Source organism: Theropithecus gelada, chromosome 9 (assembly GCF_003255815.1).
Source record: "Theropithecus gelada isolate Dixy chromosome 9, Tgel_1.0, whole genome shotgun sequence".
NCBI classification, from domain to species: Eukaryota; Metazoa; Chordata; class Mammalia; order Primates; family Cercopithecidae; genus Theropithecus; species Theropithecus gelada.
In genome coordinates this window covers 66,444,348-66,464,295 of record NC_037677.1, presented here as the reverse complement: position 1 = coordinate 66,464,295, position 19,948 = coordinate 66,444,348, and the positions used below count along the sequence as shown (strand labels likewise).

Sequence of the window (19,948 nt, the reverse complement as noted above, 5' to 3'; positions counted from 1 at the left end):
CAAATTGTGGGTTAAGTACAAAAATTTAAATCTATACCACTGCATAAGTTTCTTCAAGCCCTGCTCTAAGAAAATGCAATACACGAAATCTCGACTTACATAATAAAAAAAATCGGAGAATCATTATGCATATCATCAAAGGATTATTCACCTTATGAAAGACTTTATCACAGAATTCCTTTAAATAGCTGCTTTTCTCATATATTTTAGTGTTTTAAAGGTAATTTCCTATTTGGCAAATGAGATGCCATGTGCCTGAGGCAAGTTAGTAAAATTCTCTAGGCCTCAGTTTCCTCATCTATATGATAAAGATGGTTTTAACCATGTTACCTGCCTCATTCAGTTTTCATGATTATCAAAGAAGATAATTTATATAAAGGTACTCTGAAAATTATATATATATATAATTACTGTTATTATTGCTAAAAGAGAATGTCAGGGAACTTTCAGAATTCATACTTTTTCACATCTTAGCAACATACATACCTACTTTTCACATCTTAACAACTCTTTAAATAAAGGACAATTTTAGATGACATATTCATATATAAAAATCAAACCTTTTATTTCTTCATTATTCATTTTTCCCACTTTTTTTCATTCTTCTGCAGTTACTATATATCATAATTTCCATGGTATTAATACCTGAATTATGAGAGGCTCCAGTAGCTTCTCTACAGTGAATGTTTGGACCTGCAGATCCTGAGGATCGATATTCAGTGTGATTGGTGTTTCAGCTGACATGCTGCCTGTGCACAAACACAAAAAGATGCTTATTAGTAAAGAAAACTGTTTTCTAAAGAACAATACTCATGAAAATCAAGGAATAGGTAAAACTTGTATTCAACACCTCTTCCTGATATCAACCGTAGCCCTCAGAGGACCAGGCTACAAAATCTACCTTCAGAGAAAGATATTCCCCAACTGTTTCCTGAGGTCATGCTGTCTGGGCTTAGGTCCTGTAACAAATTAATCTACACCAGTATGTTCACAATTAAATTAACAACTCATCTGAGGTGGGTTTGTATTTGAGCAGTAGTCTTAAGTGATCAGAATGGTAAGACACATCTTACAGCGTTCAAGTCTTCAAGTCCTTTGGCTTCTGTGAAATCATAGCACTGAGGCAGCCTACCCCCATATTTTGCTCCTTCTGGTTAATGATGACTTAGACAAGGAACAAGCAACCCTTTGAAAGACATGGAAACAAGTAAAGATATGTCTTTACTTGATTTAGAGATTGTTTATTTGAGGGTTTTGACTGGAGAAAGTTAAAGGCAATTTACCTTCTTGGACAGGAAAAGAAACTAATATAAATTGCACAGTTGTGTAAAAAGAGAAAAGCCCCTGAGAAGGCACGGATAGTTGGTCAAGACAAAATAAGAAGGAGAAAAAAAAAAAGAACTGCAAGCCATTCTTTAAGGCATCAACATTATCCTTAAAAATCAATTGGCCGGGTTTGGTGTAATCCCAGCACTTTGGGAGGCCGAGGCGGGCGGATCACGGGGTCAGGAGATTGAGACCATCCTGGCTAACACGGTGAAACCCCGTCTCTACTAAAACTTACAAAAAATTAGCCGGGCGTGGTGGCGGCACCTGTAGTCCCAGTTACTAAGGAGGCTGAGGCAGGAGAATGGCGTGAACCCGGGAGGCGGAGCTTGCAGTGGGCCGAGATCGCGCGACTGCACTCCAGCCTGGGCGACAGAGCGAGACTCGGTCTCAAAAAAAAAAAAATCAATTCAGTGAGATTTTTGCCTAACAATATACATTTATATCAAATGACCATATGTGGCATGTCATAGTTGGATTAATATTCAAAATCTCTAGCCATGTTTTCAAATAGCTTTAATATATTATTCATTTATCTACTAAAAACCACAGTAAGTGTTAAGAATTTTATATGAAAGCCACTGGTATCGTTTACTGCAAAGAGAGAGCACACTTTCTGAAATGTAGCATATTTCTAGATAGTTCTCTTTCTCTTATTGAAAATAACCCAAATGGCCTGCCCAGGGCCCCATTTGCCCCTTCAAACATGCCAAGTGTGTCCTTGTTCCTAGTCTATGCTTAACTCTATCACAAGCCACTTACAAGGTGGCTACAAAATCCTTTACTTTTTAAAAGATTTTGCCTTGAAAAAATAATTATTCAAATTATATTAAGTGAAAAGATATTACTTGAGTTTCTTCTCAAATCAAAGTTTCAAATTACTGTTATTAGCATATGATACATCAACACATAAAGTCAAAGCCCTACAATTTAGCCCTTTTCTACCTTGTTTCTCTCTCCTTTGCATTGATTTTTTTTTTCCTTCTAAAAGTAGAAACATGGTCTCTTTTCTCAGCTATTCAGCTGCAATGTAGGAGACATGCTTCAAGAAAGGCTCCAAACACTATTGCCAAATGGTTTCTCTCAAATGCATTTCTAGAACTGAAATGTTTTAGTTTGGTTTGGTTTTGATTTTGCTTTTTCAATCATTTCACCTACCACTTTGATTCCTTCTAACACAGGGAAATCTAAATTGACAGTCTATCCTGTGGTGACCTTTCTGCATAGCCCAGAGTCAATCTATGCAATAGGATATGTCAGTCAATGTATAGCCTTAGGGTTCTATCAAATAAGTCCTCACAAAAGGATTTACTTGTTACCCCTCTATGACATGTACTATCCTACATAAAAATCAAGTCAAGATTGCTGCCATTGCTTTGTTCTTTCATCTGAAGGACAAAAGTAGAGGAGACTGTTGTGAACTAAAATAAAATGTGGCGAACCTTGGCAGCCTTTAAAAACATGTCGTTTTCACTGTGAAATTCACAACTGGTTTCCAAAGCTAGGCCACCAGAAATTGAAAGTAAGGAAGATAAAAAATTAAGGAAAGCAAAAATTATCCATATCATAAGTAAACCCTTCTAGAAGAATTTTTCAGCCTAGAAGTATCTTTCTAAAAGGAGTGCTTTTTAGCCAAGAGACAAAAGACAACCTAATTTAGCCAAAGTATCTTCTAAGTCTATGTTCATGTCTTTAACACAAATTAAGTAAAAGTTTTTCAAAAGTTCATTTTTCCATGGTAAAAATTACTTTAAAAAAATAAGTCCTTAAAGAACTTGGCTTCATATAATTATTAGTCTTTAAATAAATGCTATTTCTTATTTTTTTAAAATCTTCCTGCTTTTTTGTACGTCCTGGTCAGTATTCCTGACTGATTGGAAATTAGGGCTATCATAGGCAGAAAACTGCATAATTTTGCAAATGAAATTGAAGCAAAGTCTAAATCTGACCAATTGTAGGTATAGCAATACCACAATGCAAATCCAAAACAAAAATCCTACTAGGTTGTATTATATTCTGAAGCATTTGCATTTTATTTTGTTTTATTTTTGAGACAGAGTTTTGCTTTTCTTGACCAGGCTGGAGTGCAATGGTGCGATCTCGGCTCACCACAACCTCCGCCTCCCGAGTTCAAGCAATTCTCCTGCCTCAGCCTCCCGAATAGCTGGGATTACAGGCATGCGCCTCCAGGCCCGGCTAATTTTGTATGTTTAGTAGAGACGGGGTTTCTCCATGTTGGTCACGCTGGTCTCGAACTCCCAACCTCAGGTGATCTACCCGCCTTGGCCTTCCAAAGTCCTGGGATTGCAGGCAGGAGCCACCACGCCTGGCCGGCATTTGCATTTTATAATCTATAAAATCTTAGGAGTTAGGCAGCACCTCCCAAATGATTCAAGAATACCTTCTACACAACCTTCATTTCACCAATGTACTGGGCTTGGATGAACAGAAATGATGAGAAGCTTACTATCCCATTAGATGCTCGTTGAGTTGAAACCTGCCACTTTTAAACTTTTATCCAAAAAAAACGGCTTAATAAAGGGGGAAAAGTACACTTTATAAATAAAGTAAGAAAAGTACAGATTTGGAAAGAGACTATAACAAAATCCCAGTTTTCAGAATCAAAGGCAGGAAAACAAATCTCTTGACAGTGGTGATAGATGTCTCCAGAGAAAGACACCAAGGCAGGGCAAACCCAACCATGTGGATCCTTCCCTTCTCTGCAAACTATCTTGTCTGCAATGCCTCAATTTCCTACATTCCACTTTATTCCCTGCTTGAAACTGAACTTTTATCATTTTATATCAATTTTAAATTCATTTGGTTTGACACACATTTCACTTCTAAATGTAGTTAACTCTGAGAGGTCAAGGGGTGCATACATTCAGTCACACATCAGTATGAACTAAGTCATTGCTCACCCTGTGCACATCTCTATTACAGCATGAACCACATTGTGTTTTCATCGTGCCCTGGCAGCAAAGGAGAGTGATGATAGAAGTTCAGAGAGATGCACAGAGAAGCCAGTGGAAAACTTTACCCATTTCCAAAATTTGCCTAAGGGTGGCCATTCCCTCACAAATATTAAAGAGGAAACGTTTGGCACCTACTTCTCCTCCCTACAGTAACACATAACCACCACCTCTCTCCCACCATCCTCCCCTCAACCCCCCACTCCTCACCACCCACTCCAGAGCTCAGGCTCCTCTTAATAAAACTATAATTCTTTACATAAGTTTATATGTTCTTGTGGGATGACTTGGAAACCTAACCATCTATAATGTGGTTCCAATAGAAAATTCCCTAATACCAAATATTTAATTTAAAAAAAAAAAAAAAAGATTAACTTTTGTAACACAATTAGTTTGTAAGGTGATGGCTGATTCTCCTTTAAGCTTATTAAATTCCATGACACAGTCATCATACTTACCTAATTAGTCTAACTTTATACTCACTTTTCAACTAAACTGTTTAAGTCTTTTTTTTTTTCAAAAATTACTGCAAACTCAAGTCTCTTATCACATCTTTAAACAAATAATTCGTATTTACTCCTCAATGCAGAATTTTATTTTGTCCTCCTAACACCTTATCCTGTAGAATATGGACTTTTATTCCTGCTAGTCAAAAATTGGTTTGGAAGAACCCAACACATTAACACACCCTCCCATTTCCCTGTTTATCCATTAATTTGTCCAGTAGGAATTCCAGAATTCCCTATTAAATCATTAAACAGGTGAAAGCCAGACATAAAACCTAATTTTGATACTGTTACAAATCTCTTTCCAGATATGTAATGATCAATTAATAAACACTTTAGACATGATTTTCAGTATTATTAAATGCTGTTGTGTGAAATATTCTACCTTTTTCATTTTGTCAAAAATATAGATATATCATGAAGAGGCTTTTCCAAATGTTTTAATGAAATAGAAACACCCTTTCTACACCTTCCTGTTTAAGAGCTCAAAAAATATATATTTATAGTTTGGCATGACTTGTTCATGAAGAATTCATGCTGACTGCTAGTAATTACTGCCCTTTATTTACAAATTAGGTTTTTAGTTTTCCTACAGATTGGCACCTAGATGTCCAGTTTAATTAAAGAGATCACTTTTTTACCTATGTTGAAAATAAGCATATTTGCTCTTCTCTATGTATTAGTCAGTTCATGGTGCTATAACAAATAGATCATAGACTGGGTGGCTTAAACGACAAACATTTACTTCTCACAGTTTCGGAGGCTGGAAAGTCCTAGTTCAAGGTACTGGCACATCTGGTGTCTGGTGAGGGCCTACTTTCTGGTCTGCAGATGGCTGCCTTCTCTCTGTATCTTCACATGGCAGACAGCAGAACACATCATGTCTCTTCTTATAAGGACACTAATCCCATTGATGAGGACTATACACTCATGGCCTAATTAGCTCCCAAAGGCTCTGCCATTCTAATATCATCACCCTGGGGGTTAGGATTTCAACACATGGATTTGCAGTTGGGGGTGGGGAAGATACAAACATTCAGTCCGGAGCACTCTGCTTTCTGGCAGGTCTGCCATTTCTCAAGGACTCCCAAGAAAGTTTCTGTTATCACATCTAAAGATCATTTTAGGATTCAGGGATATACTTCTTTTGGATGTATGTACTTCAACAAATTTAGAGATTAGGTTATCTTCTTTACTTTCATCATCTAGAGTTTCAATTATTGTTTAATTAATTAAAAATTTTATTAGGTAATACAAGGTTTAATAATGTATATAGTGAAACCAAATCTCTCTCTCTCATCCTTGTCTTCCTACCACCTAATTTCCCTCCCAGAGGCAACTACTTTGGGCACTTACTCTTATAGTTCCAGAGATATCATACATAATACCAAAACATATGGATTTATATATTTAATACAAATTATAACATCTTTGTTTTCTACTTAATTCAATTCCCTTATATTAATCTTTGTTCCACCCTTGCCAATTTGACATCATAGTTTAGATGTATCATATGTCATCTATTAATCTCTTATCATGTGACTCATGTAGAGGATCTATTCCTTCCTGTTTTTGTTTTTCTTCCTTACCTTCAGCATGTCCTGCCAGCCCTGGCAAATGAGAAGTGCTTTAGCCTTCCCAACATTATTTTTCCTAGTTTCTGCCATTCTCTTTTATTTGCCTTCAGTCAGGTGTCCCCGTATTAAGCTATTCTTGCATTGCTATAAGAAATACCTGAGATTGGGTAATTTATAAAGAAAAGATATTTAATTGGCTCATGGTTCTGCAGGCTATACAGAAAGCATGATGCTGGCATCTGCTCAGCTTCTAGGGAGGGCTCAGGGAGCTTTTACTCATGGCAGAAGGCAAAGTGGGGAGCAGGCATCTCACATGGTGAGAACAGGAGCAAGAGAGAAAGAGAGGGAGGTGCCACACACTTTTAAACATCCAGATCTCTCAAGAACTCACTCACTATCATGAGGACAACACCAAGAGGCTGGTGCTAAGCCATCATGAGAAATCCGCCCCCAAGGTCCAATCACTCCACAACAGACCCCATCTCCAACACTGGGAATCACAATTCAACATGAAATTTGGGTGGGGACAAATATCCAAACTACATATGTCCCTCTTCTCATCTTTGATCCATATTCTTTCAAATTTGTACCCCTACATAGATACATTGGAGTTTGGGGTTGTTTATGTTGTTGTTCAACAACTATTTATGGAGCACTTAAACACATCAGCCACAATCTTAGTTTCCAGTGAAAGAAAAAGTAGTAAAGCCCAGGCCCTACCAACTATGCATCTTCTTTCTTCATGTTTATCACATTCCTTTTATGTCATATATAGTCCCTTGGAATTATATTTAGTGTTAATATAAAATTGTTGACATTTACTTCTCTGGAAGTCTAGGAAGGATTTCTAACAACTTATTTGGGATTATCACCCAAATAAATGGTCACTTTCTCTATAAATCTGGGCAAAAGCTGCCCCACCCCCTATCCTCATGCTTTGGAAGTGACCGTGGGGCCAAGATGATATACCCACCCAGAGCCCACATCTATTCTATCCTATCGTACCCAGGGTAGCCAGTGTCTCAACTCCCTGCTCAACCAGTGCAAATCCACTTCCAGTGCCTATGCTGGCCTCTTTGTGGAATTCATCCTTCCAAGACTGAATCATTCAATGTGCCCAACCCTATACCTGAAAGGTAGCCAAAAGGCAGCTGTTTGCCAATGAGTGCAGATTGAGTTTGGGTATACAGGCTGAGCTGTCTACTTGCAGGCACTCAAGGCCCCTCAAGTGCAAGACAGTCAGAAGTGGGAAGAGAAGAAAACAGGCCATGTGTCAGGGACACAGAAGTGAGCTCTGTCTCCATCACCTCCTTCTAAAAGGAACCCAAGAATTCTAAAACCAATCTTGCCTTCTGGGTCATTTCGAAGGTATATTTCTCAAAGTAGAAAGATTGGTGGGTAGAGCCTACTTTAGCAGCCTATTACATAGAATTGTAACTTACACATGTAGGCATACAGTGTGCAGGCCTCCGTCTGTACCCTCACACTTCCCACTACAAACGTTAAAGATAGGCCTGTCCAGACTTTCTAGCACTCCATATCACCAAGTGACCAGATTTGCTTCTTTCATTGTTTCCTCAATATACCGAGATATATAATTGCCAAAGAGTTAAGATGAAAAGTCATGTTATTCCACCTTTTTTTTTTTTTTTTTTTTTTTTTGGAGACAGGGTCACTCTGTTGCCCAAGCTGGAGTGCCAGTGGCATGATCACAGCTCACCACTGCAACCTCCGCCTCCCAGGCCCAAGCGATCCTTCCACTCAGCCTCTCAAGTAGCTGTGACGATGGGCGCACATCACCACACCTGGCTAAGTTATTCCACTTCTAAGAGAAGGTTTCTTAAAATTTTTAGAACGTGTCATCTATTACTGTAAGTTTTTTAAACCTGGACCAGGAAAGTTATTGAAGTAATACGCTCTGTGACAATATCACTTCTCTTACTTCTCTTTCCTCCATCCAAATGCTCTCTGTTATTATTCTTTCCTTAAGCTTCTGATTTCCATGCAAGAGTGTGAATTCACTATATGTATTTCTCTACCTCTTTTATTAAAATTATTTTGTAGACATTCAAAATTCCATTCATGAGTAAATAATTAAAAGGTTAAATAGTCAAAAACACAGAAATAAAAAAAATTCATGATTTATTAGTATATCTGTGATTATATTTAATTTGTGTTCTCCCAGGTAACTATCCTTATTTATTACTGACCTTCTCCTATGTTTTCTCCTGATAAGTACTATACATCATCTCTATTAACATGGTTCTTTCTATGCTCTAATTATTGTCATAACACTAGCACATACATACAGGTGTGCACATTCATACACGTTTGATGGTTTTATCTGGAAATAAGTGTCTCTTCCTCAAGTTTAAACTATTCTAATCATGTCAACAAGTCTTCCACCAAAAGTATCTTTGGGCTTCATGGATTCATGGTGGATCTCATTTAGTGAAACTCTATTTAGCTAAATATAAAAGAGAAATATTTTTATTAATAGTAGGTGCCAATCCCCACCATCATCACAAATGTTCACCTTTGCCTAATACCCTATCCTCCCAAAATATCAGAAGAAAGGATCAGCAACTAGTGAAAGACTGTCAAGTACTGAAATAATGTTCTAAAAGAGCATTTTTAAAATTTTCGTTAAGAATTTATCTTGAGGCCGGGTGCGGTGGCTCATACCTGTAATCCCAGCACTTTGGGAGGCTGAGGCCAGCCTTCCACTACAATCTCCTGAGATCAGGAGTTCAAGACCAGCCTGGCCAACATGGTGAAACTCCGTCTCTACTAAAAATACAAAAATTAGCCAGGCATGGTGGTCTGTGCCTGTAATCCCAGCTACTCAGGAGGCTGAGACAGGAGAATCGTTGGAACCTAGGAAGCAGAGGCTGCAGTGAGCCAAGATTAGAAGATCGTGAAACAGAGACTCTGTCTCAAAAAAAAAAAAAAAAGATGTTATCTTGAATGCATAACAACTTTATAAGCCTTGCTCTCCCCCATCACCATGCCTCAGAAAAATTAGTATAATATAGTCAGGAATAATGTATAGTCTTGAAACCAAATGTTAACTGAAAAAAAAAAAAAATCTAAATCATCACAAGAAGATTTAAGTAAAGGAAATGGAGGCAAGGGAAGTTTGCCGCACAATATTATCATAGCTGATTTTATACAATTCAGTCTTGGCTAGAGTGAAATGAAATGGAAAGAAGACAACTATAACATAAAACTTCCACTACAATCTCTATACACACTGGTTTTCCAAGCCCCACCTCCATGTTTCCATTGCAATCATTTGCTGGTATGTTTGGCCTACCAAGAAAGAAATACATACACCTTCTACTCACTTGGTAAACAAAAGGATCTGAGGTCTGTCAGAGAATCAATAAAATCAAGCAACTGCCTGATATCATATGTGATGAAGGAACAGTTGGGTCTCATTCTTTTCAAATGCTCTTCCTGCACTTTACAAATATTTTTGATGTATTTACATAGAGCAATAATCTTTATAAACTCTTCCACCTAACTTTTCAGTAGGCTATAAGAGCAAAATGATGTGAGATCAGAGGCATCCCTAGACTATAGGGCATCATTCATTTATTCATTCTTTCAACTTATATTTACTGGCTGTCTACTCTGTGCCAATCATGAATAGAGTGACCATAAACAATATAGATAATAAAAAGTAAATGATTTCATATATTAGAAAATAACACATGCTATTTTAAAAAAGAAAAAGCAGAATAGAGTAGGCAGGGCTGGGTGATAGAGAAGTTCAGAGCAGATTTCAGTATTAAATAAGGTCAAGATTAGCCTCATTGAGAAGGAGACATTTGAGCAAAACTTGAAGAGGCAAGAAAATTAGCCAAGCAGACAGCCGGGGGAAGAGCACTGCAGGCAGATGTAACATCACAGCAGAAGCCTAAGGCAGGAAAGCAGTGGCAAAACAGCAAGGAGGCCAGTCTAAGTAGGGCAGAGTGAGCTACAAAGAGCATAGTAAGAGAGAAAGACAGAAAGGTAATGGGGGCTGCAGATCATAAGAACTACTGCAGATGTTTGAGCACTAAAACATCAACTGTATTTTTCTTTAGAGGACTCACTCTGGTGAATAGAATGAAGTATGAAGGACAAAAGAAAAAGTAGAGATAGCCATTGGGAGTTCCCATAGTAACCTAGATGAGATAAAATAATGGCTTAGAACTGGTTGGTGGTAGCAGAAGTGGACACAGGGTTCAGATTGTAGATATAGTTTGGCAATTGAGCCAACAGAAATTCATGAAAGATTAAACCTAGGATAGAGAGAACTCAAGATATCTTTAAGTTTTTCGGTCTGGAGCAACTGGAAAGATGGAGTTGCCATTAACTGAGGTGGGAATGGCTGCAAGAGGAGGAGGAAGAAGCAGAGTCCAGCTGGTGACATTATAAATTTGAGGTGCATATTAACATCAAAGTGAAGATGTAAAGTAGGCAGTTGGATATACAAGAGCAGAGTTTGAAAGAGAAATCTGAAATGAAAATGTAACTTTTGGAGTTGTCAGCATAAAGGTAGATACAATGAGACCACCAAGGAAGCATGTAGACTAGAAAGAGATAGGTTGAAGTCCGCTATTGCAAGTGAATGGAAATACAGGCAGTAATATTCAGAGTATGATTATAGAATTGAGATTTGCCTTCAGGTGAATTTAAAAAATATGCCCCTTCTGGACACATGGATTAGAAAACTGACTGCGCGCGGTGGCTCACGCCTGTAATTCCAGCACTTTGGGAGGCTGAGGCAGGTGGATCACCTGAGGTCAGGAGGACATCAGTCTGGTCAACGTGACAAAATTCCATCTCTACTAAAAATAAAAAAAAATTAGCCGGGCATTGTGGTGGGCACCTGTAATCCCAGCTACTCGGGAGACTGAGGCAGAAGAATCACCTGAACCCGGGAGGCGGAAGTTGCAGTGAGCTGAGATCATGCCATTGCACTCCAGCCTGGGCAACAACAGTGAAATTCCATCTCAAAAAAAAAAAAAAAAAGAAAAGAAAAACAAGAAAACTATGCCACTCTCTGAGTAGACACAGCCCTGCGAGTGTCAGCAGAAAGGCCCACAGTTTGCCCAGCAGAGGGAGGGCTAGATTTCATCTCCACTCAGACCCTCAGCCGGGTAATACGCAGCAGCCCACATGAGACATCCTGTCGCTGCACCCCGCAACCTCCACTGTCTGCTAAAGCGTTCTTAAATTCTCTTACCTCTCACCATTATTGGGCCTCAGTGATTATCAGTGTCAGCTTTAAAGTTGGACTGCCTGGGTGAGAATCCAGGCTCTGTTCCCTGCTCACTGGTGACTTTAGCTAAGTTACTGATCTTTCCTGAACATCAGTTTCCTAATCCATAAAATGAGAATAATAAGAGTACCTACCTCAAAGGGATCTTCAAGATTACATAAGAAAATCCATATAAAATCCATTAACTTAGCCAATATCTCTGACACCTGGCAGGGGCTCAACAAACGTTAGTTGATATCATTATCCCCTTTTAAGTGAAAGAACAGAATCTACTTGTCTACATTCAGATTAAAACTCTCCCTCATGTATAGAGCTCATAATTATTATTCAAGAGTGTTTCACTCATTGTTTTCATTACAAAAGACTTTAAAACAAAGCTTCCCTCTGGTGCCTCATTTTATTGGATTTCTTGACATCAAAATCACTTCAAAATCAATAAGGTATATTTCCTACATGTGCACTAATTAGAAATGCAACATGCCTAAAGTACTCTTTTAAAAAAAAAACAAACACACACATTCCTAATGCACAACAGCCTCCTAAAGGATCTTGAGCCCTTTGAAATCAATTCCAGAGTGGCACTTAAAAGGTATGCCCCAGGGTTAGGGCTACAATTGTTAGATGCACTAAGTGTAGGGAACTCCAAGAGTCTGTACTTTTTATTTCCTTAGCATCCAAAATCTCTGAGTTTCAATAGAACAAAACAATGTTACATTTTAGAACGAAAGGTAAATATCATTAGCATGCTGTAATTCAAACTTTATAAAGCTTATTTGAGTATTTGAAGTTCTCTTTATTAAACCTTTAGATAACCATCTTATTGATGTTTTTTGAAAAATGATCAAATTGAGCCTCCCCCAAAATGATGAGTTTTATGAATTCTTTATGAAAAGATTCAAACAAAATTAATTAAATTAAAAAATTTGTTTCTTCTAGCCATAGCAACCAAAATTAAACATGTTTCCTCACACATACAACCAAAATGAAAGCAGCAAAAATGGTTAAAAAAAGTTACCTTAACCAATATGAAATATGAAAACAAAAGAAAACAACAGATTCTACTTATATTTAGGTCTTATAATGTCCTTCTGATTAAAAAAAGCAGAAAGTCATAATTCAATTTCTGACTTCATTGTACATGAGAATTTCACAAGACGACTTTATGACCCTGATAACATACCATTTACTTATTTTATAAAATGTCAGTTCACACTAAAAGCTCACCACAATGGCAAACATTTTCAAAATTGCAGCTACAGAGAAAGGACAGAAATGCCTCATGGTTAGTTACTCTATGTAGCAATGCCTTCTACTTAAGGACATTTTGTACCATATAAAAATTATGCCAAAATGGAGACCCATCTTATATAAACCCAGCATGAAGGTTATTTTTTAAAAGCCATAGAACTAAATTAGTCAAATTGAAGTCAAAGAAGAAGCTAATCTAATATATGAGACAACAGAGAAGCTTTCACTGAATCACCAGAACAAGAATAACCTTCAGCTAGAAGGCATCAAGTTTAAGCAACCAGGGCAGAAGTAACGTGCCCTTCACATACACTTTGAAGGTGACAGAGGCTTCTGTTGCTGCAAGTCCAGTGAGCCTATGGGACCATTCCATTCTATATATTGTAAAACAGCTCAACTGTATATGAATTCTTGTAAGGTCTGATATTTTTAAAAAGCAGAGAACAAAAAGAGAATGGCAAAGGTGGTAGAATTCTCACCAACCTCAATGTGAAGCCAAAAAAATTCTCATTTCTTCTTTGTTCTCTGTTTAGCTAGAAATGAATAAAAGCCTGCTTATCAGAATAAAGAAAATGAAACCAAAGTCCTTGAAAACACTATATTCATTTTTCTATAAATCAATACACTTGGGAAAACAAATAGTATGTAACTGGGGAATTTCAGCTCCTTCTGTGTCTCCTAGTTTTCCATTCTGTCATACTCCTTGAAGAGAATTTTCAAAAGTCTCTGCCAGAATCCTTAAATCTAACCATCCAAGTTCATTATTTATCAATATTTTCTTAAAGTTTCTCCAGGAACACTGGCTAAATACCTATTAACCCTACTTAACTGTTTCTTATTGCTCACGTTAAGTATCCTCTCTGTAGGAAATAGATGATTTTTCTCCCCGAGCTTCAAAACACCACCCTCCTAGTTCTCCCCAACAATTTAGAATTCAAGAAACAAATGGGGCCGGGCGCGGTGGCTCAAGCCTGTAATCCCAGCACTTTGGGAGGCCGAGACGGGCGGATCACGAGGTCAGGAGATCGAGACCATCCTGGCGAACATGGTGAAACCCCGTCTCAACTAAAAAATACAAAAAAACTAGCCGGGCGAGGTGGCGGGCGCCTGTAGTCCCAGCTACTCGGGAGGCTGAGGCCGGAGAATGGCGTGAACCCGGGAGGCGGAGCTTGCAGTGAGCTGAGATCGGGCCACTGCACTCCAGCCTGGGCGACAGAGCGAGACTCCGTCTCAAAAAAAAAAAAAAAAGAAAAGAAACAAATGGAAGCAAACAACAAAACATTAGTAACATTAGAAGTGTGCCATACACATGGACTGAGAATACATTTGGGGACATGGTGGGCAGACTAGCAATTTGCTGTGGAATTACACAGCAAAAAAAAGATGGAAAAGCCACAAACACTCATCTTTCATAGCAAGAGATCAATAGATACTATTTGAGGTTGAATGCAATTTCTCATTCACAGAAAAATATGTAAATTTAACCATGTAAAAAGCCTCCCAACCTCATTCATAATAAGACAGATGAGAATTAAAATACATTGAGATATTCTTTCTCACCTTTCAGATTGGCAAATACCAAAATTTTGGTAACGAACTCTGTTAGTAAGGCTGCAGAAAAAACAAATACTCTTATACCTTGCTTCTGGATATTTAAAATGTTATCCCTATGGAGGGCAAATATGCAATACATGTACATGTATATGTATATGTAAGAATTTAAACTTTGACCCAGCAATTCAGTTTTTAGGAATTTACCTCAAATATAAAAATAAAAAGTGATGTATGCCCAAAGCAATTAATTGCAGCAAAGACAGAGAAAAGGAAGAAAGAAAGAGAAAAAGGAGGGAGGGAGGGAAGGAGGGAAGGAGGGAAGGAAGGAGGGAAGGAAGGAAGGAAGGAAGGAAGGAAGGAAGGAAGGAAGGAAGGAAGGAAGGAAGGAAGGAAGGAAGGAAGGAGGGAAGGAAAGGAGGGAGGGAGGGAGGGAGGAATGTTGGCCCTTTCTTCACATCACGTACAAAAACTTACTTGAAATGGATCATAGAGCTGAAGGTAGGAACTAAAGGTATTAAACTTCTAGAAGAAAACATAGGAAAAAAAATCATTGCAACCTTGGCAAAGTTTTCTTAGCTGCAACACCAAAAGCATGATCCATAAAGGAAAAAGTTGATAAACTGGACTTCATGAAAATTCAAACTTTGTGAAAACACAAACCATAGACGGGGACAAAGTATTTTGAAAATCTACATATGACAAAGGTCTTGTATCCAGGAAATATAAAGAACACTTAGAACTCAATAATTAAATGAAAAACAACTCAACTCTTTAAATGGGCAAAAAAAAAAAAAAAATTGAAAAGACATCTTACCAAAGAAAATACATAGAGGGTAAATAAGCACATGAAAAATGTTCAACATCATTAGTCACTAGAGAAATGAAATTAAAGCCAAAATATGTACTCCTCCACACATGCTAGAATGGCTAAAATCTGAAAGATTATAATAAATACTAGAGCTAGCAAAGATGAGAAACAACTGGAAATCTCATTTACGTTTGCTAACGAAAACGTAAACTGGTACAGTCACTTACAGAAAAAAGCTCGGGGCCGGGCGCGGTGGCTCACGCCTGTAATCCCAGCACTTTGGGAGGCCGAGGCGGGCGGATCACAAGGTCAGGATATCGAGACCATCCTGGCTAACTGTGAAACCTCGACTCCACTAAAAATACAAAAAATTAGCCGGGCGTGGTGCGGGCGCCTGTAGTCCCAGTTACTCAGTAAGCTGAGGCAGGAGAATGACGTAAACCCGGGAGGCGGAGCTTGCGGTGAGCCGTGATCGCACCACTGCACTCCGGCCTGGGTGACAGAGCGAGACTCCGTCTCAAAAAAACAAAAAAAAAAGCTTGGACGTTTCTTATAAAGTTAAACATATACCCATTCTATAACTCAGCAATTCCACTCCTTAAGTATTTAGCCAAGAGAAATAAACACTTATGTCCACATAGATACCTGTATGTAAACATTCATGGTGGCCTTATTCATAAGACAGTCATCCCCCCGAATCCTTGGAGGATATGTTCCAAGACCCCCAGTGGATGCTTGAAACCTGGGATAGTACCAAACCCTATAAATACTATGTTTTTTCCTATTCAACACACATCTAATAAAGTTTATAAATTAGGCACACTAAGAGATTAACAACAATGACATCATAAAATAGAACAATTTTAGCAATATATTGCAATAAAAGTTATGTGAATGTGCTCACTAATTCTCTTTCTCAAAATATCTTATTTTGTGTAATATTTTTGAACCATGGGTAACTGAAACTGCTAAAAGTGAAACCATGGATAAGAAGGGGCTACTGTAGTCAGAAACTAGAAACAACTCAAATTTTCACCTACAAGTGAATGGATAAACAATTTGTGACACAAGCATACCATCACATGCTATGCAAGAAGAAAGAATGAAGCAAGTATACAGGCAACGATATGAACGAATATCAAAAGCATTTTGCTGAGTGAGAATCAGATATAAATAAGTACACACTATATGATTCCATTTATATAACATTTTTGAAAGGACAAAAATATAGGGACAGAAAACAGATTGCTAGTTACCAGATGCCAACGGTTGATGTGATCAATTGACTGCAGAAGGGCACAAAGAAACTTTTTAGCATGTTGGGGATATTCTATTTGATTGTGGTGATGATGGTTCTATAACTGTATATGATTGTCAGATCTCATCAAACTGTAAACGTTAAAGGAGTGAATTTAATATGGTGTATAAAAATTATTTCTCGATAAATTTGACTTTTAAAAAATATCTTTTCTGTTCATCTGTTATCCACGTGGCACAGAAATATTTCTACATTATTTCATCCACTATATAATTATAAGTTTCCACTGATATCCTTTGGCTCCATGAGCTCTTTGTTAAGTTCTCTGAACTAATACTTTCAAAAGTTAATTCACTCTTTCTAAGTGTCTTGGCCCTTCTTGTACATCTGTCAATTTACAGTATTTGGTGCCTAAACCCTACCTAACTTCTTAATAGTATTCATTCCCAGGCTTCACACCTGTGTGTCCAGGTTATTCTCAATGTCATCCTGGACATCTGATCAGTTATTTGTTATATATTTAATTTATAATTTTTCTGGCAAGAACTCTAAGTCAACCTATCTATGTGTTTACAGTACAAAACTATAAAAACAAGAGCTTTCAGTATTTGTCTGTTTTTGTACTGCTTTAAAAACAAAATCATTTCTTTTTTTTTTTTTTTTTTTTTTTTTTTTTAAAGCTAGCCCAGATTTTATTTTGGACCCAAAAAAAAAAAAAAGCAATTGAATTGTTCTGTAGCTGGAGGCATGGGCAAGGGTAGTCCCCAGGCAGTAAACTCTCCCACGGGTGGGCTGAGGGGCTAGGGCTGAGCCTCAGGTGGGTCTCCTGTTTCCTGTGCTCCTCTGCACAACGGCCTCCCTCCTGGGATCTGGGGCAGTCGCAGGAGGGGCAGGCTGGGAGGGACTGCCACAGCTGTTGACTTGGGCAGGACGTCAGAGGACTCAGACACCAGCTTCCCATCGCAGGTCTAGGTCTTCTTCACAACCACAGCCCTGGTGAATCATTTCTTATTGACCTTACTTTTAACAATGAATAAAAAAGAGCCAAGTGACTGTCCCTGGCTCATCATGATAATATCAGAAGACAACACTGAAAATCCTTAGCAAATTTTAACTACTACCCCCTTATCTCTTTTCAATACTGCTGTGTGACAGCAGCGAGTTTCTAAGTTAGTTCACTTAGACAAGCCCAGTTTAGTGAGTGCAAGGCCCAGAGTACCAGAGTCTTCAACATAGTAGGTGTCTTGCAAGTATTTGAAGATGAAAGTACATTAGAAAGTCCTGTCTCTGGTTTCCTTCTTTCTACTCAACAACTGTTTTTACCAGTTAGATCAATCCAGTTAATTTTGACCTTACAGAAGTTGAAATTCAAGTTAAATTTCCTGCTAGATTAAAAGGGTGAAAAGAAGGAAAGTAGCTAATCCCATTTACAACAATTTATTTTTTTAAAATACTAGGACTAGTATTCATATATTTATACAAAATTGCTAAATATATTTTATTTTAAACATTGTCTTGATCGTGTCTGTTCTAATATGTAGATATTTTATCTTATTTAGAACACTCCGGTTGTTTCCAAAAAACTAAGCTTCCTTTAATCTCTCTTCTGAACTAACCAAATTTTTTTCTGAAAACTTGAGGCCACATTTATGTTCACATAAGTTAGTGTGTGGGTTAAAAGGGTAGCAGTTCTTCATTATTTTTCACCAAAACACAAGTGACATTTAAAGCGTATTTAATATTCACAATCTAATATATTCTCCTCATTCCAGAGCCACCGAGGTAAGAGGAGGCAACTGGTTTGCATGAAACTCCACCATAAGATTTCTGAAACCCTGTATTTTCTCTCTTACCAATCCATAATACACCACAGTTATTGTTGAGAATTGCTGCATTTATTTTATTGTGTTTTCTTACTCCTGGCTGTTTTATATCCCACACTTGTTTTCTTTCTTCTTTCACTCCACACTTAATTTATCCTATCTTGAATTTCATGCAGCCTTATAAACCACCTTAAATCCTTTCTCGAGCAAGGCAAGGAATAAATAAAGAGTCATTCTAGGTATCTGAAAAAGCAATCTTTTCTCATTTACCTTAGATAAAGCCTTACAACTTTAACTTCTTGCTGCCTCTTAGCTATGCTCTACCGTACTGAATATACAAGTATTGGAAATCACGAGTTTCTCCTTTTTTGCTTTACCAATTCTCTGTTTAAAAATATTTAAGTCTGCACACAGAAACTACAGGGAAAACAACTATGCACAACTTAAGTTTAAAAGCCCATAACAGCAATTAAATTGTTTGCACAAATAACCTACTTACTGTACAATTTTTGTGTCTAAAGTATGTAAAGTTTTGCGTGCCTTGCATACAGTTACTCAATCATTATAGTAATAGCTCAGTTACAGAGTAGGAGTTTTTAAATGAGCTGATGTAAGACTGCTATAGCTTGGGCATGGCACATGAGAATTTGTTTTAGTGCTATTTTTAAAACCACTAATAAACAACAGACTCGAGCCTCTGCTCAATTGAATCTGCCTGAGTTGTGAAATTTAAAAATGTGTAAGAGAACCACACTTTTATCTAAATCTGAAATGCCTGCTAATATACTCGGAAAAGTAGACATTTAAAATTGGAGCTTTCATAAAATAGTCTAGAGTTTAGTGTTACTAAAAGGAAAATTAGTTATAAAAGTAAAAATTGTACAGCATAATAGTTTCTATTCATCCCATTTTATAGAAATAATGTCCTTTCATTTCCCCCAAAGTTATCTAACCGAGCAACAGATAATCTATAATTACTAGGATTTGCCTTATAGCAAAGTTTGATTTTTAAAAGTTTGACACTCCACTCACCTACTGCAGGACAGAGTATTGCCCATATACAGATACTAAACCAATTGTCTAAGCAATTTCTTGTATTTAGAAATTCAGTGCCACTATCATGGCTCACAATTTGGCTTATGATGCATCTGTAAGCAAACAGCCTGACAAGCACCCTAGTGTATTTCAGGATGACTGACAGGACACAGCGGCCCAACCAAGAAGGGGGGATGGGTGCTCTTAAAGCAACATGCCAGTGAAGGGTAACATCAAACAGCAGAATCAGACCTGAAATTCTATTTTTCAGATTTACAACGACATAATAATACATTATCCACTATCAACTTGTAAATACAACTTGCATGGTCATTATGTACCCAAAACACTGTAAATCCCAAAGTAGAATTTTTGAGAATTTGTAAAAGTAGAAAGAAAAAATGTAAAACAGGCATGTTATATGATACTTCCCTGAAGTGATCAAGCTTTCAGGTTACTTAAGAATATGCCAGTTATTTTTAACAGAAATTAAATCAGGTTATCCACAGAAAAGCCATTCTTTCTTTTCCTTATAATATCAATTTTTATTTTAGATTCAGGGAGTACTT

At 37.5% G+C, this 19,948-nt stretch overlaps 1 protein-coding gene across 1 annotated transcript in view; it reads right to left on the bottom strand.

Moving 5' to 3' along the window:
• Nucleotides 1-19,521, bottom strand: part of CTNNA3 (catenin alpha 3) — a 1,732,244-nt gene extending 1,712,723 nt beyond the window's left edge. Inside the window, exons 1-3 of the mRNA XM_025397086.1 lie at nucleotides 19,377-19,521; nucleotides 2,272-2,349; nucleotides 646-749 (exon numbers count right to left, since the gene is read on the bottom strand). Of these exons, the coding sequence (XP_025252871.1) occupies nucleotides 646-749; nucleotides 2,272-2,326 (159 nt within the window). The 5' untranslated portion in view covers nucleotides 2,327-2,349; nucleotides 19,377-19,521. The remainder of the gene's footprint in view (nucleotides 1-645; nucleotides 750-2,271; nucleotides 2,350-19,376) is intronic.
• Between the last annotated feature and the right edge of the window lie 427 nt (nucleotides 19,522-19,948).